We start from the raw sequence: 25,510 nt of genomic DNA, 5'->3' as shown, positions 1-25,510 counted from the left end.
TATTTAAAAATTCTAAATTTAGATAAGGTATCTAGAGTTATTCACATTATTTTGAAGTGTCCACGATAACAATACTGTGCATGTTCATTACCAAAATATACCGTATTACCAAATAAAGAGGCTAGGTAAAAATATAGTTTTATTTTATTTTATTTTTTATTAGATTAATATTTACATCCGAATGATTCCGATATTGACCCCTAAAACCTATTTTTATATTTAAAATGAATATTCTTGTATCAAGTTAGAAGGTTCCCTTGTGCCAATCAATCTTCAGAACCATCATATTTTATTTGAATTTGTATTGAATGTGGTCCAAAATAAGATGCCGCACTGTGAAAAAGATGCAAGAAATATTTCAATTCAGAAATGGAAACATTGCTCTCTGAAACAATATGGAAATTGTAGATAAATATACCCAATTAAATAGAAATCAAATCAGAATCAAATTTCCTCAATAGATTTATTCAAAAGCTTATGAATTGGATTTACAGTGAACCAGGAAGTCTGCACTGATACCCAGGCAGCCTTATTTCCTGTCACTGTAATATAGAGCAGATGTGGGGTGAAGCTTGCTGCCTACCTTGCATAGGTAGAGGAAGCACACTTGAACTGTGACCTAAAAGAAGAGAGTGATGCTTCCTGATTCAGATATCTTTTTCTCAGAACAACACTTTTTTTAAAAATCAAATCAAAATTCAGCCAACTTGTATATTCTGTTTGCTTTTTTCCTGTAAAAATAAGAACCACTCCTAGTTCAACACTTTTTGGGCAGATGAAACCTCAACTCAGATCTGAACTGCAGGCGGTTCAATTCAGAGTTCATCGCTCTTGTTTACGCTGACGGCAAAAATATGAAAAGTCAGACAATAAGAAATGTAAGCATTTTAAGTGAGTTGAGAGGGTAAGATGTGTTTACATGTTTCAAAGGATTTAGAAGGGATCTCATGTTTGGAAAAAGCACACTAAATTCAGACATAACATGGCCATGCTTGAATCAAAATACTAAACACTTGCTTTTTATTTTGGATAGTGGAACATATTTGTGAATGTATAGCTACCATGCATCATAATTTGCACAGTGTTGCCTTCTCCTATACAAAAGAAAAACACAAATGAGATCTATTTAATACCTTAAACTCTTAGAAATAAAGCTTTCAAAAGGGATTTTTCACAGTGGTGCAATAGAAGATCCGTGAATAACCTTTCAGTGAGCAGCTCTTAAAAGAAGTGTGTTTTTTTTGTTGTTTTTTTTTGTTTTTTTTTGTTTTTGTTTTTGTATGAGGATAATTTTAAGAATCTGAAGACTCAATGTTAAAAGTTCTGTATGGAGCTTTTGTATATCAGTGCCAATAAAGAACCTTTATTTTTAATTGTAAAAACCTTATAAGTTATATCTTGGACATTTATTTTAAAGTTCCTAAAGATAAAAGCAGACACAAATAAGAAAATTGTTGAGAGTATCATATAAATCTAGAAATTGTTGATTTCAGAATCTGATTGCAGACTTTGGTTCCTACAAATCCGGTTTGACTTTGAGACACTGTTGAGATTACTTTTGAAAACTAGAGAAAAGACGTGAGATTACTGGTGTGATTTTCACTCTTTGGAGAAGATACAGGCTTGAACATCTATTTAATCTTATTCACCCAATGAATGTTTTTTATTGGCATCTGTGGTTCCATGAAGAACCTTTAACTTCCATGGAACCTTTGTTGGAAAACGGTTCTTCAGGTTATTAAAATGTTCAAAAATAGTTCTTTATAGATCTGTTCCCTGAAAGGTTGGTTGGGGAACCAAATTTGTTTCCCATTGTTTTGGAAACTTTCATTTTAAGAGCCTAAAAAGAAAATATATATATATTCTAAAGAACATTTATAAAATCTCAAAATTATCTTTTTCCGCTATATGTGCAATCAAAAGGTTCTATGCTCTCTTAAAAATAGGTTCCAATAGAATGTTTTCACAGTGATGTCATAGAAGAACCATTCTGGGTTCCCTAAAGAATGTTTTAGTGAACAGTTCATAAACTAACCCTTAAATTACTGTGTGAAGTGCAATCTGAAGAACATTTTAATCATCTAAAGAACCTTTTACCAAAACATTTCCATGGATGTCAAAGGTTCTTCACGGAACCATCAATGTCAATGAAGAACCTTTATTTCTAATAGTGTGAATGTTAAAGGTTCTTCATGAAACCATACGTGCCAATAACTTAGATTATCAAGCCTATCAAGCTATGAAAGATTTTTTTTTTTTTTTTTTTTTGCTTTCTGGCATAAGTTTTAATTAAAGCATTTCCTTCACAACTACAGACCACTGACCATGACCATTACAGCCTATAGAACCCTTTCCCGCTGTCTCGTTCTGAACTGCAACAATTAGTCAAGCAACTAGCTTTTATTTTCGCCTGTTGCGTTGTGTATTTTTTTTTATCTCTGTCTCTCTCTCTCTCTCGTTCTCGCTGCTTTGGTATAGATTTCTCACAGCTGATGAAATTAAAAAGACAGCACATTGTGTGTGGTGTTGCCCATGGCGACGAGTTTTGCCTGCGAGTTCACGATACGGGGTTCAGAGGGGAGTTCCTTTGGGGGGGATTAAATCGCTCCCCTCTTTCTCTACCCCCTCCTCTTCTCTTTGCTTCCTCCCCTGCAGCCCCTGCCTCTCTCTCTCCCCTGCTCCCCTGCCTGTCCGACAGTCAAGAAACATAAACAGCTCGCAGCTCTAAATGATGAGGATGTTACTTGTTTAAAAAAATGTTATTCGTTAGCTACAGACGCAGCAGCGCTCTCAGGTAAGAATAACACAGGAAGTCAAAGGTTAAGAGAGGCGTTATGCAGCTCGAACGCTAGCGCTGCAAGTCCCCGGGAGATTCACTTCATGTGCACAGAAAAAGACTGTTTTTACAGTGATAAACAGAAAGCAAGCTGCCATCGCAGTCAGATTGTAAACACTGTGCTGCTGTTGCATATTGTTCAGTGGTTTATATTTTGTTTGGCTGTTACAAGTACGATTCATTTGGATAGAAATCTGAAATAGCAAAGTTAAACTTTGGTGCATGACTTGCATTGTTTGTGCTGGAGAGATGAAAAATGGCTCAAATTATTAAGCTTTTTGGGGACAGCCATTTAGGGTCTTGTGATTAGTGAGTAGAGTATTTATTTATTTATTTATTTATTTGGGACATGGACTAATAAGCGTCCACCTCGCAACCACTTTAATAAACACACTGCAACACATTAAAAGCACTCATAACACCTTAGGCACCACACAGCAACTACCCACAACACCATAGCATCATCACAGCGAGTTTTGCACTGCCAAGCACTTTCAGAAAATGTAAAAAAAAAAAAAAATATATATATATATATATATATATATATATATATATATATATATATAACATTACTTTTGTAGTTTGTAATTATTCACCCTTTCTTTGACACTTAGATTTTTTGCTATATAAATATTCAATATATCCGGTCTAATTACATCAATAATAGGTCTATACATTATTATTACGTATAAGTACATGTAAGTAAATATGTATTTTTATGTCAGGTACAGTAGTGCCTTTGAGATATGCTAGTATTGCAAGTTTATTTATAGGGGCAAAGGAAGCAAAGTTTCCTTACTTTAGCAAAGGAAAACCTGTCTCCTCTTGCTTTATATCAAAATCCTCCGACATTTTTCTTTGCAAATCCTCGGTTTGTACTTCTAATTCGTGACCGGCATTTTGTTTTGTTCTCTCTCCACATTCATCACTAATCACGCAACACCGACGTACTACGACATCCGCCGGAACGGCATCTGCGTATGACAAATACCGGAAGTAAGAGAAAAGTGTTTATTACGTTTGAAATATGGATATTTTTCTAACAAAAACGCATGCATTCACTATGCAGAAGGCCTTTATTCACCTCCCAGAGCCGTGTGCGGCACGTTTTATTATAAATGCGTGCGCTTTATTTGACGACTTGTGGACTGTTCAAATGCAACAACCGCTGACTGCAATGATAGAGCTTGGAATAGCCAGGACAATTTTTAATATAACTCCAACTGGATTCGTCTTAAAGAAGAAAGTCATATACACCTAGGATGCCTCGAGGGTGAGTAAAACACAAGCTAATTTTCATTTTTGGGTGAACTAACCCTTTAAATAGAACCTGTCTGACGAAGTGAAGCATGCATTATGCCGCGATCTAAAGAAATTCAAGAACAGATGAGAAACAAAATAGCTGACATGTATCAGTCTGGAAAGGGATATCAAGCCAATTCTAAGGCTTTTGGACTCCAGCGAACCATGGTCAGAGCCACTATCCACAAATGGAGAAAACTTAGAACTGTAGTGTACCTTCCCAGGAGTGGCCAGACTACCAAAATTACTCCACTTGCGCAACAATGACTCCTCCAGGAGGTCATAAAAGAACCCAGAACAACAACTAACAAACTGCAGGCCTCAGTTGCCTCAATTAAAACAATAAGAAAGAGACTGGGCAGAAACGGCATCCATGGGAGCGTTCCAAGGCAAAGGCCACTGCTGACCAAAAATAACTCAGAGTCTTATCTCACATTTGCCAACAAATATCTTGATTATCCCCAAGATTTTTGGGCAAATATTCTGTGGACAGATGAGACAAAAGTTGAACTTTTTGGAAGGTGTGTGTCCCATTACATCTGGCGTAAAACCAACACAGCATTTCAGAAAAAGAACACCATACCCGCAGTCAGACATGGTGCTGGTAGTGTGATGGTTTGGGGCTGCTCTGCAGCTTTAGGACCTGGAAGACTTGCCATAATTGATGAAACCGTGAATTCTGCACTCTATCAGAAAATCCTGAAGCAGAATATCCGGCCGTCAGTTTGTGACCTCAAGCTCAAGCGCACTTGTGTTCTGCAGCAGGACAATGATCCCAAACACACCAGCAAGTCCACCTCTGAAAGGCTCAAGAAAAACAAAATGAAGGTTTAGGAGCAGCCAAGTCAAAGTCTGGGCTTAAATCTGATTGAGATGCTGTGGCATGACCTTAAACAGTCCTTTCATGCTCGAAAACCCTCCAATGTGGCTGAATTAAAACAATTCTGCCAGGAAGAGTGGGCCAAAATTCCTCCACAGCGATGTGAAAGACTCACTGCCAGTTATGGCAAACGCTTGATTCCAGTTGTTGCTGCCAAGGGTGCCACAACCAGTTTTTAGATTTAGGGAGTAATTACTTTTTCACGTAGGGCCAGGCATGTTTGGACAGCTTTTTTTCCCTTAATAAATGAAATCATTTTTTCAACACTGCATTTTGTATTTACTCGGGTTATCTTTGTGTAAGCTAATCAAATTTGTAAATTTGCTTATAAATTTGTTTGATGATCTGAATCTTCTAAGTGTGACAAATATGAAGAAAAAAAAAGAAAAAAAAAAAACAGGAAGTGGGCAAAAACTTTTTCACAGCACTATATATATATATATAGTGCTGTGAAATTTATATTGATTTGTATTTAGTATTTTTGCTACTGTACATTTGCTTATGCTTATCTCTATAAAACAAGAACATTATTATAAACCGTATCACATTAATAATTATTATTTTTAAAATATATATGTTTTTGTATGTATTTAAATATATTTAAAGGGGCTGTGTGTGTGTGTGTGTGTGTGTGTGTGTGTGTGTGTGTGTGTGTGTGTGTGTGTGTGTGTGTGTGTGTGTATATATATATATATATATATATATATATATATAATTTTCTAATTATTTCACTTATAAGTAAATTTACTGTATATATTTTGTGTTTTTGCTACCATAACTTTAAGGCTTACTGTACATTCCAAAAATAAATAAATAAATATTCATAATAAAATAAAATAAATTATATAGATAATATATTTTATCTATATAATATATAATAATAAATAATATATATCTATTATATAGATAAGAAAAGTTAGATGGTTTGAAATTGATAGAGTCCATCAAAGTTCTCTGGTGATTGAGCTGTGTAGACCCCCTCGATATATTATGCAGGTAACTTTTTCATTCATTGCATAAAACATGTAATATAGTGTGGCACTCACACTTCTGTATGTTTTCATTGTACGATTTCCATGAAAAAAGGGGGAATTAATGAAGAAACATTTTGCCCCTGTAATTACCGTCAAAACAATTATGTACTTAGTTTTCTTCCAACAAATGCATTCAACGGCATTGTTTTGCTGCAGTGAGCCGAGCGGCTGCAAGACTAAAAACCTTTCATTCCCGCAAAGGCCGTTTTCTGGTCACCGTCAATAAAAGCATAAAAGCATTCATTTCCCACGTTCGTCAAATTAACAGCATACTCCATCTCCCAGAGGGCTGCGGGGTTCGTTAACCTCTCCGTGAAGTGCTCCTGGTTCCCCAGCAGTTTCTATAACCTCTGAGCTGCTTCTATCTCAATTATAATACAAGAATTAAACAGCCACTGCAGTGATTCACTGAGTAGTGCCTCTTTACAGAGAGAGACATTGTGTGTAAAACCCAGAGTCGATCCAATTTACTCCCTAGATTGGTGTATTTTAAAAGACTATGCACTGTTATACAGTAGGAGTCTTGTTGAAGTGTGATATCCTAATGTCGTTTGATGTTCCGGATATAGTATATTGCACCTAACGCCTCTCGAAGTCACACGTTACTATTAGAAATGCTAATTTTGCTGGAACTTTCTGCTACAGTTATCTACAGTAAATCCACATAGTTCATTTAATATCTAATTAATGTATCCATTTTGCCACTTTTCCAGGTCACTCATCCTAAAGTTCATGTATAAAGAGAGGTTATTGTCGAACACAACCCCCAAAACCTCCCACAGAGTTCTTTCTTAATGTCCTTTGAAGCTCCTTAAGACATCAAGTGACCTTGAGCTAATTAAGGATTATTACATGCCTGTTGAGTCCTCATAATAGCTTTTAATAGTGATTTAATTGCTATTCATTTTTAATTGGCTGGACCTGACCACCAAATAGCCATTTTTTTTCTCTTTTCAGCCTCATCCTCCCCCACACAAAAAACTAAAGAGGCTCAAGAAATTACATTTTTACTATTACAACTAATTACAACTTTACTATGTGTGTTTAGCACTGTCCACTGTTATATTTACAATTTTAGAGAGAGAACCACACTGAATATATAGCCTCCATTTCCTCTATGATTTGTGATTTATTTCATAAAGCATTATGCATCTCTAATTGTGCTCTATTACATATTAATTACACAGTAATAAATGTTTATTACATAATGTATTACATACTGTTCACTTAAACAGTGTGTTCAGTTCAAGTCAAAATAAGACTGTGTTTACAACTCATTTTACTGCTGTAATCTGACAAATTTTGAGCAATCTAAGTTTATTAAGAAAGTAGGGACTTGATTTAATCTATCAGACATTGATTGGATTGTGTAATCTGGACACTGTTTGACAGGAGATTGGATTTGTGTGATATTAGCTGAAATGGAAAGTAATTTGAAAAGCAGAGCAAGTTACTACTACTTTTCAAACATGTTTTGTTTGCAATAACGTTCACTAATAAGAAAGAAAAAAAGGGCCTGCCACTACACATACTTAGTCTTGGCAAATTGATAGTGTGTGTAATGTGCATGTGAAAGAAGAAAATACTAAATGCACATTAAGCCCCCACTATCTCTAATACCACATCAGAACACTATTTAAGGCTGAACGTATCCCATCATTCATCCTGTTCAAACATTCATGTGCTTAAAATTGAAAGATTTCAAGATTTCACTTTCCAGTGTAAGTTAAATTAATCAGATATAACATGATTTGGTAGTAAAATGCGCATATATAATTACAGAGATGAGTATTTGTGTTATGTAAAACTGCTTTATATCTCTTACTCAGAAACCACAATTAAATTGTGTCATCTGTTAGGGGCAGATGGGACAGATAGGGACAGATTACCAGATGTTTTGACGTTTATTTTAAAGTGCAAAGTATAATATCAAATTTATTTAATGTTTATGGTAAATATTGCCATAGTAGCATAACTTTGTTGTCATTTTGATAGAAAGAAAGAAAGAAAGAAAGAAAGAAAGAAAGAAAGAAAGAAAGAAAGAAAGAAAGAAAGAAAGAAAGAAAGAAAGAAGCTATGATAATTTGTCAGTTAAGCATATCCCAATTTTAACGCCTCCTCAACCAATCAGAGCTCATGTGCCTCGCTCTCTTCCTGTTAGTCAGCAAATGCTTATCGGTGTCACTCCACTGCACTCTCAGCTTCACTGTATCTCTCTTATCATCTGTGCAGGTATGACTCACACACACACACACACTCTGGGTTTCCCCTGCTGCCTAGGGGATGAAATGCCATCGTGTGTGTGTGAAGGACAGTGTGTTGCAGGCGTGTGGGTTCGGTGTGTGTGTGTGTTTGTTTGCTGATGAAGCCGGGGGTGTGCTGGAGTGGGCAGTCGCCGTGTTCCAGGATTCCCTCCAAATGAGTCAGGCATCAGTCGCCCCCCGCTCTGCCCACTCTCCACAGGGTTACCTAGGGAACTCGGACCGGGGGCTTCCCTCATCAGCACAATCATCTTGCTCTCTCTCCAGCCATGAAACAATTCACAGATAACAACTACAAGACAGAATGAGATGGGGTGGCTTAGAAAATGATTACATAAGTGCGGATATATATTTTGCAATGTGTTTTCCATTGTTTTGTATTACATTTTAACCTCACATTTGAACGTGCATTTCCATGTGACAGAACAAATTTTTAGCGGTTAAAAATGTGAGACGTGGACAGTGGAATGGGGAAAAGACGCAAAGTTTTTTTTTTAGAAGTTATGAGATATGGCTTGAGTCATTGGCTGAAAGAAATGGTAAATAATATCTCAATAGAATATATACAGTAACTTATATTTTGAGGAAGAAAACAGTTGGAGTTTAGGAACTTACGGGGGCCTTTTGGTCAAATATGCCCATCTAGTGTTTGTTTACAAGCCTCTTAGTATTTGAAAGGTCCCAAATTTTCTCAAAAATCATATATTTATCCTTAAAAATCTAAGTATCTTTTCCATTGATAGCATGTCTTTCAACAAACATCCTGTATATTTGGTATACATTTCCAATTTGAAGTACAAAGTCATTTTGCCTGCAGGATACACGTTTATAAATAGCAATTCATTCTTTTTTTACTTGATCTTCTTAGGATTTAAATGAAATTAAAAACTAAAGTGACAATAGAATATTAAATCACGGTTGGTGTGGTTTTAGTCCCACCCCTCCTCCACTCTGATTGGTTAGCTGACTAAAATGTAACAGTGATGAGTGCTGTATTTTACCCAAAGTGGTACATTCTTCAACTCTCGGCGCTGAAAAAAAAAAAAAAAAAAAAACACTTTTCACACACCTAGCGTTTTAAAAAACATGTCGCTCCCATTGAAAAAACAACTGAGAAAATATGCTAACCTCTGGAAAAACTCTTTGGCGGACACAGGGCATAAAGGTGGCAATTAAACAATTGAATATTAACATCAAGGAGGATCTCCATCATTTCTTTCACATCTTTCTAAAACCTCTTGACTTCTTCACAGTCTTATATGCAACTATATATCATACCTTTAAAACTCATCTTAAGCAAGTGTCAGGAACATTTTCATTATATTTCTGCAATAGATTTGGAGTTACAGCACACAAGTGTGCAACAACCATTTATTTTGTAGCAGTGTTCATATATATTTTGCAATATAACTAGCACTAGAGATGAAGAGATCGAGGCTGGTGAGGCTTCACGAGAGCCTAATTAGCATTTATTGAATTTTCAGAGTCATAATCCTCCTCCTTCACCAGTAACTGGTTCTCAGTGTTCTAATTGCTCAGGATCCCGTAAAGAGTCCAAGCATATCCTGCTTCCTTCAGTTAGGTAATGTTTTGGCATTTAGATTAAACTTAATCTTGCTCAAATAGGTCATGGGTGATTGTTTCTTTAGTGGTGTGAGTAATAAAGTACCTTTTGGGATAATAACGAGACTCACTCAAGCCTGGCCTGCAGAGATGTGTGTGGGTTTTGGGAAGTGTCAAGCAGTCCAGTGCTTGTTGTTCTCACTTAAAAAGCTCACGCCATAAAAAGGACTGTTTGTATTAGCAAACTCATCTTATTAACCACACTAATTGAATTTTTTTCTGGCCTTTATTAATTCTCTGAATGACTTGTTTGGTGAGTTAATTTAGCTGAGGGTCAATGGAGCAAAGACTCCCTCAAGTAGACGCCGTCCAAAGACCTTTCTGTTACAATCACTAACAGATAAATTGGATTTAATTGTACTTAATTTGTATTTATTTTAAGTATTTTTAGTTCACTTGTAGTTATTTTCACTATAAAATGAATGTTGTCAAGCTGTGTTTCTTATGCAGGCCTCACTTTTTCTCCATTATCATTTCCTATACCCTTAAAAATAAAAAGTATAGAAATTATAATTTATTGTGATGAAAAAAAATGAATTAAACCTTTTCATACTTTTTTTTTTTTTTGGAAAATAAAAAAATAAACTAAATACTAATACTCAGCAAAACCATAATAAATTGATCAAAAGAGAAACATCACCTGACAGACAAAGGTAAACAAAGAATTCTATTTCAAGTAAATGCTGTTGTTTTGAACATTCTGTTCATCAAAGAATCCTGAGGGAAAATGTGTCACAGTTTCCACAAAAATATAAAGCAGCACAACTGTTTTCAACATTTATTAATGCAATAAGAAATGCTTCTTGAGCTTCAAATCAGCATAGAAGGATTTCTGAAGGATCATATGGCTGGTGTAATGATTTATTGTAATTATTTAATTACATAAAAAGTTAGAAAGCAGGCCACTATATTAGGGCTGAAAAGAACACAAGTAAAAAAAATCCTTAAAGGGATAGTTTACCCACATAATTTACTCACTCTCATGTCATCCAAAACTCTATGAATTTCAAAAGGAGGTATTTTGAAGAATGTTTTTAACCAAAGAGTTTTGGTTCCCATTGAGTTCCATTTTATTTGTTGTTCATGTGGAAGTCTATAGTAATCAAAAAGATTTGGTTCTCAACATTCTTCAAAATATCATCTTTTGTGTTCCATAGATTCCACAGAAAGCCATACAGGTTTAGAATGAAATGCGGGTGAGTAAATGATAACAGAATTGTACTTTTTTTGGTGCTTACAGTCTGAAAATGTTTATAATTCTTTTAAACTGCCCACCGGTTTTGCCCAGTGAATTCTTCATCTGCATTTAAAATCTAACTGAATGGAATCTGCTAAATAAATGTGCTAATGGATTTAAGAGTTGTAATTTATAAGGCCAGTGAGGTGAGTAATACGGTAATGGTGGTAATGAATATCTCTATGGTAACTGTTGCGGTCTGGGTTCGGGAGGTCGCGTGGTCGGGTTGCGAGTGGATGAAGACACCGGGTGAGTTAATTTAGAGATGCAGAGAGTTAGTGGAGCATAAGATCACACGCACACTTGGGCCCGAAACGGCACTCATTTCAATTACCGCTCCGGGTTCTGCCTTTGTTTAATACAACCGCATCGAAACTATAACGATTTAAAGCACACAGACTTTGGAAGACATCGCACTGGAACCATTTCCTTGCCAAGATAACATCTTTTGACAAAAGCCAGATAATCCTCTAATAAACCCAACAAAAAGAAGATGTAAGCTATTTACCAGCATAACGCTGCGATGCCGCTAACCTTTTAAGAACTGAATTAAATGCATGCCAGAAAGCATATTCTAACAGCATGCACTGGGATTATGTAATTGAATCACATGACCTACATCTAAGAGTGACTCTACAACAAAAGCCAAACGTTAAATCCGGATGAATGGGAGAATGGTAGCTCTTTGGGATAGATTAAATTTTGAGGCACAATGACAAGAAAACGAGAGTCAAAAGGAGATGTCAGAGGGTTCGTAGGTACGAGTGAGGGGGAGCCGGGCATTTAGGAAGAGGAAGGGCTGGATTTGGAGAGAGAGAGAGAGAGAGAGAGAGGGGGAGTGTGAGGATGAGAGGGGGAGGGGAGCGGGCTCATGGTGAAGGTCCAGTATCAGAAATAGAGCTGTGAACACCATCTGCCATTCTCTTTCTCTCTCCGTCTCTCTCTCCCGTCTGTTACGCTGTTGCCCCAGCAGGACCTCTTCTCTCTCGCTGCTCAAGATCTGAACAGGAGACTCGCTGTTCTCGGGTGAATCGCACCAAACCTGCCGAGAACATGTCCGGGTCATATTTCACCCCTAAAAAAAAAAAAAAAAAAAAAAAAAAAGAAATAAATAAGAAAATATGTTTTGCTCAGTGAAAATGAAGTCTGTTTTATGAGCACCAAAAATGAAACGCATTAAGTGTGAATTACGGGGGGTTGGTGGGGTCTAACTCTCTAATTAAAGTTTAAAATCCCACAAGTAAAAACAAAAAGTTTAGGGGATTAAAAAAAAAAAAACCATTCAGAATCACCTTTAATCCTGTGATTTCATAAAGAAAGTTTCAACAGTGCTTTCAAGTGTTTTAGGAATCATAAAAGTTGTAAGACAAGTTATAAAGTAAGTGCAGATTTGCACTCTTGTGAACAGAGGTCACAATATAATGACTTTATACACATTTAAGCATCTAAATTTTTTCAAAGACTTTAAACTAAGGTATTTTATAATATTATATATTATAATTTAATTTATTATTGTATAATATAATATAATATAATATAATATAATATAATATAATATAACATAACGTGGGGAAGTCGTGGCCTAGTGGTTAGAGAGTTTGACTCCTAACCCTAAGGTTGTGGGTTCAAGTCTCGGGCTGGCAATACCACGACTGAGGTGTCCTTGAGCAAGGCACCGAACCCCCAACTGCTCCCCGGGCGCCGCAGCACCTTCACGTCACTTTCACTTTCACTTTTTTATAATAATTTAATATAATATAATATAAGTAAGGGATAATGTACATTCAGCTGGTTGTTCTCGCAGAATAAACCCCGACAGGGTGATCAGGGCCCCGACGCGAAGCAGTTGCGAGTAAGCGGCAAATTCAAACTAAAAGGTCATTTAAGGGAAACAGTGCAGTCAAACCACGTATTACACAATATTTTACCACAAAATAATTAAGGCAATAAAAGAATTAGGACGAAAATGTTTTAAAACCTTACCAGTTTGTTAGTTCTCTTTACTATTATTAACTTTTACAGGTTGTTATCTTGGGATAACATACCTTGGAATGTCGCGACTGACCAATCAGAATCAAGTATTCCACAGAGCTGTGTAATAATATAATATAATATAATATAATATAATATAATATAATATAATATAATATAATATAATATAATATAAAGTGAAGATTTGTACTCTTGTGAAGAGAGGTCACCATTATAATCACAATATAAATGTTTTTTTTTTTTAACAGATTAGATTAGTCTAATCTGTTCTGAACAGATTAGAACAGAATACTGGACAAGTTTACTGTTACAGCAAGTTTGTTAGAGATCCTAGAAAAACGGTAATTTAGAGGCTCCAGCTTGCTGAGGCCGAGGCATAATGAATCTCCAAACCCCCCTGAGATCCTGACTTGTGATTTAGAGAAGCATCTTGTGAATTTGAATTTCCTGTAGGACCTGGCAGATCTTAGTGCCAAAAAATCTTGAGTGGCAGTTTAATTAGAGGTGCTGAACAAATCATTGTCATTCTGAGAAAGAGTGAATATTTCCTTTGTTTAACTGAAAGTGTAACTGAATCCAGTGATCTTGAAAAAAAAAAAACTTCCGCCACTGAACTGCGCCAGCAGGAATGAATAGAGGCCAACTGTGGCAATATCATACTTTCAGAACATGGATTTAATGCCACTGACTGTTGCCCTCACCGTTTGAATAAAAACCCTCTTCTCAACTGGTTTTACAACCTGTGAACCACATGCTACCCACAGTGAAAGCAGAACAGAGGATCGGGAGTAAGACAGCTGCCCCAGTGCCCCGCTGCTCATTGAATATGTGTGTGTATAACCCTTTTTGTTCACAAACTGGTGATGTGCTTTTGTGTTGCTTCGCTGTGGAGAATTTTAAGAGCCGTCAAAGATGGCCACGTGACTCTGAAAAACACTTACTGACTGAAGTAGATCCGCTGTTTATTCATGATGAGAATGGCTCCCCAGAGCTGTTATTTTGATTCAGAATCACTATTATTTTGAGGATGCATTTACGCTCGTGTTTGTGTAGTGGTGTTGTCTTGTGTTCTCCGCGTCAACTCTTCTCAGTATGAATGGCTTTTATTTGAAACATTCACACACTGCCACTGGAGTCACATTATAGTTTCATTCCAGATCAAATGTGTATACTATTAATTGTATCAATACTTTAAATGCAAGACAATACTTGTGAAGCATTTTTTCATGCACAGATGTTGGCCTATTTTGCTAATACATAACTTGTCTGTTTTCTGACTATTAGAAAGAAAGCCTTCAAAATACACATACAAGGTGTTTGTTTTATTACACTTTATTTTGTGTGTGTGTGTGTGTGTGTGTGTGTGTGTGTGTGTGTGTGTGTGTGTGTGTGGTGTAAATATATGGTGAAAATATATTTTTATGACAATATTTTCTGATTTGTGGAGTGATAAAAAAGTTTGAAATCTTAAAAGTTATCCAAAATCCCCTGTGTAAAAACCTTTAATATGTCAACAGAATGAAACAAGAAGTTTGAACATGGCTTTATCTAATATTCAGATTTTTGTTCTGAAAAATTATGCAAATTATTTTGTGATTAATTAGACAGTGAGTCACGATTATGTTCAGTTTAGTTCAGTTCCTGTTATGTCTGTTAGGAGCTCTCATTAGTTGTTATGGTTTCTGATTAGGTAATCCTTGTCCAGCTGTTGCTGTTTAGTTCCCTCATTTATCATGTGTATTTATAGTCCTGATTCTGTTCTATCCTTTGTCGGTTATTATCTTGTGTTAAGTGTGGTACTACACCCATATTCTCAGTAAAGTCTATTTGAAGGAAGTATGAATCTTCATTTGCCATACCGCAGAATAACCAGAATAACCAGAATAACCGACCGCATAAAAACAAACAGAAAATATGGACTCACCAGCATTACGTCTCACTTCAGACCAGAAAGCCAAAGGTGGCTGGGGTATTTGGGCTGGATGCTCCAGAACGGCGGCCTCTCCCTCACAGTCAGTGAACCCGAAACACCAACAGGGCTCATTCAGGAACCAGAGCTGGATACCACCAGAGCCAAGAGACTAAGCACAATGATCAGTCCACTGTAAAGACAGGAGCGGATATGAACCTCATAGATCCGTGGTCTGCGGATCCAGTTCCCACCCAAGTACCCACCCTCGAACCTTTGTCTTCTTCGACGGTCCCATCCGGATTGATAGACGCTCTGATTCCTGGTCCCATCTCCTCCGCTGGTTTCAGACAGTCCCCTAGATTCATCTGCCCCACTTTTGTCATCCAGCTCCTCGGCTCTGCCTCCACCGCTAGTTCCGTGCAGCTCGTCAGCCTCGCCTCAGGCTTCCCCTCCACCAGCTCGGTATTGTACAGAATCCCAAGATGCACTTTGGCCCTCCAGGCCCATGTCTCCACCTTGGCCTGTCAGCCTGCCGACTCTGCTCCGGGTCTGCATTCCTTCGTCTCCACAAAGGCCTTTCTGTCCTAGGACTCCTCCCCGGTCAGCCAAATCCCCGGCTCTGCCTCAGACACGCGATCCAGTCGCTCCACCTTGGCCTTCCAGTACTTCGATGTTGCCCTGTTCTGTCGGGCTCTCTGCTCCACCGGTTCCTCCACTCACCCTGGTTCCAACTCTGTGGATCGGCTTCTGGGTATCCCCCAGTCCTTCAGCCAAAGCTCCTCCCCGGTTCCTCCCAACGACGTCTCCACCATGGTGTTGGTCTCTGACTTCTCCAGGTTCCTGTCCTTCACCACCACCACGCCCTCCACCTAAGCCTCCACCCTCTTTCCTCTTTTCAATCATCTACTGCTGAGACATGAGTTCACGCCTTCCTAGAGGAGGAGCTAATGTCATGATTATGTTCAGTTTAGTTCAGTTCCTGTCATGTCTGTTATAAGCTCTCATTAGTTACCATGGTTTCTGATTAGTTAATTCTTGCCCAGCTGTTCCTGTTTGGTCCCCTTATTTACCATCTTTATTTATAGATTCTGTTCTATCCGTTCTCAGTTATTATATTGTGTTATGTGTGGTACTATACCCGTATTCTCAGTAAAGTCTATTTGGAAGTATGAATCTTCATTTGCCGTCTTCATTCCTCGACAATCCGTGATAGAATAACCAACCGCATAAAAACAAACAGAAAATATGGACTCACCAGTGTTACGTCTCTTCCTCAGACCAGAAAGCCAAAGGTAGCTGGGGTATTTGGGCTGGATGCTCCAGAATGGCGGCCTCTCCCTCACAGTCAGTGAGCCCGAGACACCAACAGGGCTCATCCAGGAACCAGAGCTGGATACCACCAAAGCCCAGAGCCTAAGCGCACTGATCAGTCCACCGTAAAGCCAGGAGTGGACATGAACCTCATAGATCTGTGGTCCGCGGATCCAGCTCCCACCCAAGTACCCACCCTCGAGCCTTTGTCTTTTGCTCCAGTCCCATCCGAAGATTTTCCTCCTCCAATGTCCCAGTCAGATTTCCTGGTCCCATTTCCTCCACAGGTTTCAGCCAGTCCCCTGGATTTGTCGACCCCACTGGTGTCGTCCAGCTCCTCAGCTCTGCCTCCGGCGCAAGCTCCGTGCGGCTCGTCAGCCTCGTCTCAGGCTTCCCCTCCAGCAGCTCGGTATTGTGCAGAGTCCCCAGTTACACTTTGGCCCTCCAGGCCCATGTCTCCACCTCAGCCTTTCAGCCCGCCGACTCCGCTCAGGTTCCTGTCCTTCACCAGCACCACGCCCTCAACCTAAGCCTCCACCCTCTTTCCTCTTTTCTATTATCTACTGTTTTGGTGTGAGGTCATGCCTTCCTAGAGAGGGAGCTAATGTCAGGATAATGTTCAGTTCCTGTTATGTCTGTTAGGAGCTCTCATTAGTTACCATGGTTTCTGATTAGTTAATCCTTGCCCAGATGTTCCTGTTTAGTTCCCTCATTTACCATGTGTATTTATAGTCCTGATTCTGTTCTATCCTTTGTTGATTATTATCTTGTGTTATGTGTGGTACTACACCCATATTCTCAGTAAAGTCTGTTTGGAAGTATGAATCTTCATTTGCCGTCCTCATTCCTCGACAACCCATGACACAATGCCTCATTTGCATGATTAAGGATAACATCTCAGAAAACTCGTAATACAAAAATTTGTCTTAATGTACTGTGATCAATCAACCGGCGAAGTAAGATGATTTCTGTAGTCTATTCACCTCTAGTGTCTTGTTTTGAAATAAATAAATAAAATAATTGCATAATTTTCATAATTCGTTCATCTGCATACTCACAAACCTGTATGACTTTTTCTCTGGAACACAAAATGAAAAAAAATGAAAAAATATTCTGGTTGTTGATTTCCATATAATGAAAGTGAATGAGGACTGAAGTGGTCTGAAATGATAAAAAAAAAAGCACCAAAATTTTCTGGATACTTATTTGCTGCATTTTTGTCCTCATTTGCTTTTATTACATGGAAAACAGCAGCTAGGACATTCTTCAAATATTTGCTTTTTCAGTTTCACTTAAGAAAAAGATTCATATATGTTTGTAATGACGTGGGTGATCAAATGACCAAATTTTTACCCTGTCTATTCCTTGGAGCAAGTTTGTCATAATTTGTTGAAGAAAAGTCCAATCTAAGCTCTCAACATTTGATGAAAATTGACAGTAGAGTTGATCTGAATTCCTCAATAAACCTCAATTGCATTCACTCAAATTGTCTGCATTTGCAGTTCCTCCTACATCACGTCTCTCAGTGAATGCTGGTCCTCCAGGTGTAAATGTCATGAAAAATAGGTGTGACTCCTTTCCCTCCCACTGCACTGGTGTGAGGCTCAAGCAGAGCAAACACATTCTGGGTCCCATTTCAGAGTCTCAAACATCCCCAGAGATTGTGCTCTTCGAGCGCTATAATGCAACAGGTTTTTAATGATGTTTGGCATCCTAAAATGGCTCTATGTGCTAGTAATGTATTATTTCGCCATCTGTGCGCAATATGCCCATCAGTTCACTGATGTTTAATAATTCTATGCTTGTCGCGAAGTGTGAATTTCACTCTCCCCAAAATATATCAGCAGAAAGGAGCACTGATTTTCTGTAACAGGGCGAGTGCGAATATTTGAAGCAGACCAAGTGGGAAAGCAAAACGAGTGCTTCACCCTCCCAGCACTGTTGATGACCTGTTGCCATGACGACGGAGCTCAAGAACACGCGGCAGTGCTACTCTTCGGGATTTCTAAATAAAGCTGCTTCTTACTTTGAATCTAATTGTTGTAAATGAAGCAAAGTGGCTTTGTGAAGCTCATTGTCTTTGACGCTGTTTTCACACGTCTCATATCCTGAAGGTCACTATGCAGCATATCACCTTACACATGCTGCATAGTGACCTTCATTTGCATTCATAACTAGATGCAATATATATATACAACTCATATTAAGGTTCAGATGTAGTTAGATGTAATATAAGTGTATGTGTGTGTATGTATCAGTGCTACTTCAGTATCCAAATATAATTATTATACAGTATTATTTTTACTTGAATTAGTCTTGATTTTTAGATTTTCATTTTCAATTTAAGTTTTAGTAATTTTGCTCTTGTTTTTTGTCATTTTTATTTCTACATTTTTTTTTATCTCCACTAAGTTTTTATTGCCTGTATAGTTTATAAATGTTTTATGTAGTTTGTGTTAAGTACAGCAGTTAATCTAAAATAATAATAATAATAATATTTTTAATTTTGATTTTAATTATATATGTGTGTGTGTGTGTGTGTGTGTGTGTGTGTGTGTGTGTGTGTGTGTGTGTGTGTGTGTGTGTGTGTGTGCATTTTATTTTCACATTGTTAACTTTTTTCTAGTAACAAAACAAGAAATCGCATAAGTTTTTTATTTTATATATAAATACAATTATAATATACATGTATTTTATTTTCAGTTAACTTTTTTTTTCTAGTAACAATTTTTTAATGGTTTTATTTTTAGTTACCTGTAATAACCCTGGTTTGCACTACATCTGTCATACTTAGCCATAAAGCTCAAGTTGTAATTGCTCTTGGTTCATTTGTGGACTCTATAATTATGTGATGTCATTTTATATATTTATGTAAGTATTTTTATGATGTATATATCTATTTGCTGCTTTTCTTAGCCAAGTTTTTCTCGTAAGAGATATTTAAAGTCAACATAATATAAAAAATTATGCTGTTTACTTTATCAAAACACATGTCTGGTCTCACTATGCATGAATCATCAGTGCATGTTATTACAACATGCAGGGAAAGAAGTTCATAATCTTTGATCAAACTATAATAACTTAGACATCACTTTACCATCCAGTCCATTGATAAAATCTAGTATATCCTACTTTTTTCATTTTTTTATTAAATTCATAAATACAGAAGTAAATTGCATTGACATTAAATATTAATGAGCCAAACTTTGTTAAATAGAGTTTTAAAAACTTAAATGTAACTTTTGACAAATCTTTTACTGAATGTTATTCACAGGAGACTCCTAAAGCACCTAAACTTTTTCTGTTGCTTTTTTTATATAAATAATATTTCATAATGTTTAATGAATAGGCCCACATTAACGAATTACGATGTGAAATGACAGAAGTAAAGCACAGTGTTTCACCCTATTTATCGCATTCCTGACCCACCTGAAGTAAAAGGTGAGCCCTGTCTCTGCAGTCCCTCCATCATCCTGGAGGGGGCGATAGACAGCAGTGCGTTTCAATGACAGGGTCTGCTTGATTGACAATAACAGACTGCTGACACTCGGACAAACCATGCTAGGCATTTATCAGCGGGGACTTCCCATTGAAAATAGGTTTTGAGCACATTCTCAGTATTTTTCATTGTGCTTCCTTATCTTTTTATAGATTTTATCTCACAGGGCTACTGTATGCAGTGTAAAGTACAGTAATCTACAGCCTCGGCACAGAGGAATCAGATCCATTAGGCAAACATTCCAGTGGGCTATTTACAGTGAAAACTGTGCAGCATTAAATCTGCTTGAAGATATGGTTTTAAACATGACTAAAATAGGAGTGGCCTTTGGGGGAGAAAAAAAAAACTCAAAAACTCATAGAAAGCTCAGCGTGAATCTCTGTTCCTAGGCAACGGAAACTTAATATACAATTAATAATATGGGAATTTACTATTCTGAAATCCAGTCACTCACTTAATTTGCCTGGGAATTGGCTTTGTCTGAGGATATTAAACACGGCGGATCCCGTCATCGACACATTTAAGCTGAGTGAGGTGAGGCTCCTGGAGGCTCTGATCCGCAGTTAAGCTGTGTGGCCCTCAGTGATGAATGAAGGAGAAAATCACAACATGTCCCCGGGCTCTCATCGTTTTCTTTCAGAAGCAGTGAACATAAGACAATGGTGCATGTACAGCAGTGTCTACTTTATAAGCACTGTGTCTCTCTCATGTGTCTTTCTGCAGGGGGAAGCACTACAGAGAGGAGACATCAGCGCTGTTGAACTATCCGGTGAGTGTTTCAATACATGAATACGCATGTATTATTACATTTGGAGTTAATCTAACCTATGACCTTAAATATTTAACTTGGGATTTTTTAATATTGTGTAGACAGACCTTTGACTAGATGGCAAAAAGTCAGATCCACTATGCAGCACTTTCTGGCCAAGAACCGCCCACTCAGACAAGAAGAGACCGTCTGACTGACATATTAAGTGACAGATCACAGTTAGTTTTGTGTTTGCATACCATTTAGGGGCGGGATTAGCAATAATCCATCATTCAACAATAATAGACTGATAAACGTAAACAATATTTGTTTAAAAAGTTGTCAGATGTGTTTTGATCAGAATCAATTTTTTTTTATTTTATTTTTTTTAGAAATTAATACTAACTTTTATTCAGTAAAGATGTATTAAATTTATCAAAAGTAACAGTAAAGACTTTTACATTGTTTTATATATATATATATATATATATATATATATATATATATATATATATATATATAGTTGGACTTTCTATTCATCAGAAAATCCTGAGGAAAATGAAATGTTTCCAAATCAGCATATTTTGATTTCTGAAGGATCATGTGACTGGATTAATGAAGCTGAAAATTCAGTTTTGCATCAAAGGAATAGAATACATTTTTAAAATATATTCAAATAGATATCAGTTAGTTTGAATTGTAACAATATTTCACAATATTAATGTTTTACTGTATTTTAAATCAAATAAATGCAGCCTTGGAAAGAGACTTCTTTCAAAAACATTTAAAACAATGTGATGCCTCTAAACGTTGGCAAATCCTGCAATTATTTCCTATTTAAAAGTGCTTGCTGTATCAGCCTGGTACTTTGTTTTCTGGGTGGATAAATTAAAAGCCTATTTGCCCTTAATCGCTAATTTTGTGTAAAACCAGCCAATCAGATTAAAGTATACAGAATAAATATGAAGTGTGCATCAGATGAGCAGTAAGCAGACTTTGGGCGTCCGTCTGAGTAGTGTGCCATCTGAGGCCGGGTGTGCTAGTAACCACCCAAAAAACACCCTACTGCAGAATATAGTGGACAAGTAGTCTTCAGTCTATTTTTCTGTGACATAAAACATTTGAAAATAGATTCCAGTAGGTGACAATTAAATGAATACTCTGTAGGAGCACTAAAAGGGATTTGTGCTTGTTCTTTGTCTTTAGCATACACCCGTCCCACTCCACCCCAAGGCACTGGATTCCACCGCTACCAGTTCCTTATATTTGAGCAGCCTGAAGGCCAGAGCCTGTCCCTCAGCCCACAGGAGAACAGCTCACGGGGTAATCTCTCTCTCTCACACACACACACACACACACACACACACACACACACACACACACACACACACACACACACACACACACACTGGGGTTATGCATTTTAATGTGATAGTTCACCCAAAAAGTATGGAGTCATTTACTCACCCTCAAGTCATTCAGACCTTCACTTATAGTAATATATAATTATAGTAATATATTATAGTAATATATTATAGTAATATATAGTAATACACAAAAACGATGTCCGAATTTTACGGTGCTTTTTTGGAGCTTGACAGCCAGAAGACTTAATTTTATGGAGAGTAGCATGAACATTGTGCTAAATTTCTGCTGTTGTATTCAGAAGAAAAAATAGTTCACATAGGTTCAGATTTTTTAATACTTGAAATACATGTCTAAAACACACACACACACAAACACTTGCATACTGTGTGACTCCCTATTTTTGATTTTCCTGAAAATATCGGTCTTTGCCATTTCAGCATAGCTTCTAATTAACATCTCGACATGAAATGACAAATACCGCAGAGCAAGACATTGACAATTCCCTCTAATTTATATTTTATGTAATTGCTCTGTAATTTAACATTTATATTTGAATGATTGATCGCATAAAAGAGGTGAAGTGCCAATAATACTGAAGACTAAATACACACACTAATATATTCTTATCTGTTACATTTCTGCACATCACAGACTATTATTATTATGTGTACTATACTGCTTTTCACAAAAAAAAATCAGACTTACAGAGACTGTGACCTGCTTTCATGACTGACATAATCGAGTGATTCTTCTCTTGTTATATGGTACGTGATGATGACCATTTCCTGATGACAGCAAACATCTCGCTACAAAAACAGCAAATTACATTAAGTCGCATTTGTCAAATGACACTATTTGTCACATTCAGTACTTGTACCAGCCACTACTTGAACTAGTTTTCTTTATTGCTAATGGAGCTTCCCCATTGGTCTCTGTACCTACTGAAAGGTTCTGTAGGTTTCAGCTGCCTATGCGGCTTCCTGTACAGATGGCCTTATGAATTATAGGAATGGTTTGATCTTTGAGGGCCAAGACAGTTTCCAAAGCTTATCGGACTTAAGTGAGTCAATTTAATCAGGGAAATGTAAATGCATTTGGTGTGTCTGCTTTAGGAGCTGTGTTTCAGTGTGGATCCAGCAGCATACACCTGCCCTTCCACTTCTGCCATGAGAACTATTTATTGATGGATGGATGAATGGATGGATGGATGATAGATAGATAGATAGATAGATAGATAGATAGATAGATAGATAGATAGATAGATAGATAGATAGATAGATAGATAGATAGATAGATAGATAGATAGATAGATAGATAGATAGATAGATAGATCAATAAGTAAAAAAAAAATTATATCTCTTGTTTCTTGTAATTTCTTGTAATAAAAAAAGTTTGAATTGTGAGTTATTAACTTTCATTTGTGAGAAAAAAAGTCTGAATTGTGAGATAAAAAATTGTGAAATATAATATAAATATATAATAAATATAAACTGAATTCTGAGGGTAAAAACTGTGAATATCTTATACTTCAGACTTTTTTTCTTGCTATACTTAGGAAAAAACCTCAGAATTGGTAAAAAAAAAAGTCTGAATTGAATTTGAGAAAGCATTACGCAGCAGAAATACAAACTAATTTATCAACAGAAATTTGTAAAACAGATTCACTTGTAAGAGATGACTTTTATTGACTGTATCTTTAGAGAGTCACTTGTGGTTATGACACAGTGTTACAGTTACAGTTTTGTCTTTGTCTGATTTTTAATTTCAGTATTTTACCTTCACTGTGCAGAGAAAGAAAAGAATAAAGGTCCTCTGGATATGACTAAATCTTGACATGTCAATAATATCTCTCTTTCTCTGTTTCCCTGTTATTGGCTCAGTAATCAGTTCATTAATTGTATAAAGTTTTGTCTTAGATTTTTAAACAAATTTAATTGCATTTATTTTATTTATTTTTTTCAAAAATGTACAAGAAAAAGACAATCATCCTATACATTTAAAATAAATAAATAAATTATGTTGAGAACAGACAAATGCAATAAAGCCAAAGGCTTATTTCCATTTAGTTTTGTTTTCAGTTTGACTTTTGCTTCTTTTATAGCAGAGAAAGTGGAGAGGAAAATGATTTGCAAACATTGTAGGATGGAACTGAACTTGTCTTGCTCACATGAGCACTGAAGCTTCATGTGTTTGTGCACATGCTAACTGCTAGGCCATTAAGTTTTATGGCCGTTTGGCCTTTATTACACACAGTATCTCTAACGGGATCAGGACACGATGCAGACTGGAAGTCATCCTAATATGACAGAAGAGTCTTGACTCAAAGCATTGGCCTCTTTAAAATGTTTTATTAAGAGTCATTTGTAGTATTACATTATTTAAAACTAAAATACACAAACAAATAATGATTTTTGTCCAGCTCTTGTTCTAATCCCATCTGAAATCACATCTGACTTTGCCAAAACATATATTGTTATCTTGATGCCTAATTTGATTTCCTAATCAATTCCTCATTAGTATTTTTCATTGGCTCTGATCAGGCCAAAATGATGTCATCAGCGGACCCCTCCAGTCATTTCCTGTGAGTCTATTGTAGTCTTATCAAATTGCTGCAACAGTCTTTTTGTATCAGCCCTAAAAATTTAAATCAGAAGATATTACAATACATTACATACTAACAATAATACTGCTCCTTTGTTTTTGTTCTGCTATCTACCAGAAATTATATAATTAATCATTTTTTCCTCATTGAGTAGAAGGACTTGTGTGTGAACTAGATGTTTGCAGAAAATATGAATGGTTCTAAACTCGTGGGTGGTTCCTAGGCAGTTCTGGAAGGCAGTTCCTTACTGGTAAAGTAATTTTTTTTTTTTTTTAAGTTTCGTCTGGTAGGCAAAAATATCAGCTGATTGCTTAAAATATCACACCTTCTCAAACAAGCCATGTGATTTGAGATATGAGTCATGTTCATAGCACAAATACAGATTATTGAAACTTGATATAGTTAACCCTGGGTCATTCTAAATTGTTAACCCCATGTAAATTATGAGCAGTGTGAAACATGAAGCAAAAGCTCTCTTGTTTCACATTTCACCCTGCTCATAATTTACATGGGGATGAGAATTATTGCTGTGTTAAATGGAATAAGATGGCGTTTCACACTGTACATTTCTTAACTCTTTGTTAAAGGTGCTGTAATTGTTTTGTCAGTACTAAAGCATAAAAATACCATAATGTGTTTGTAGATATTTAGGAAACATGTTAAGTTCACATACTTGTTTCTCTGATAAACAATGCTACAGCCAGTTATTCTACTTTGAAGTGTGCGTTCCGTGTCGGAATGTCTGTTTTTGTTTTAGTCTGTGTGACTCCACCCACTGGCAGTTTAACCAATAATATTTCAGCGCCCTGAGTTGCACGTTGGTGGAAAATACAGTGTTATGATGCCATGGTAGCCAGTAAACGAACTGGGTCAGAGATTGCAGATTCTACCCGACCTAAAAATTA

General features: G+C 36.7%; 1 protein-coding gene across 2 annotated transcripts in view; it reads left to right on the top strand.

Annotated features, from left to right (window-relative positions):
* Positions 1 to 25,510, top strand: part of LOC109049248 (phosphatidylethanolamine-binding protein 4) — a 107,592-nt gene that overhangs the window by 68,957 nt on the left and 13,125 nt on the right. For both annotated transcript variants that reach the window (XM_042730194.1, XM_042730193.1), the window contains 2 exons: positions 20,611 to 20,656; positions 21,842 to 21,958. In XM_042730194.1, coding sequence (XP_042586128.1) covers positions 20,611 to 20,656; positions 21,842 to 21,958 — 163 coding nt within the window. The remainder of the gene's footprint in view (positions 1 to 20,610; positions 20,657 to 21,841; positions 21,959 to 25,510) is intronic.

The sequence above is a fragment of the Cyprinus carpio genome, chromosome B8 (assembly GCF_018340385.1).
Source record: "Cyprinus carpio isolate SPL01 chromosome B8, ASM1834038v1, whole genome shotgun sequence".
NCBI lineage: Eukaryota > Metazoa > Chordata > Actinopteri > Cypriniformes > Cyprinidae > Cyprinus > Cyprinus carpio.
Note: the sequence above shows the minus strand (reverse complement) of the source record. Positions and strands in the feature narration are given on the sequence as shown.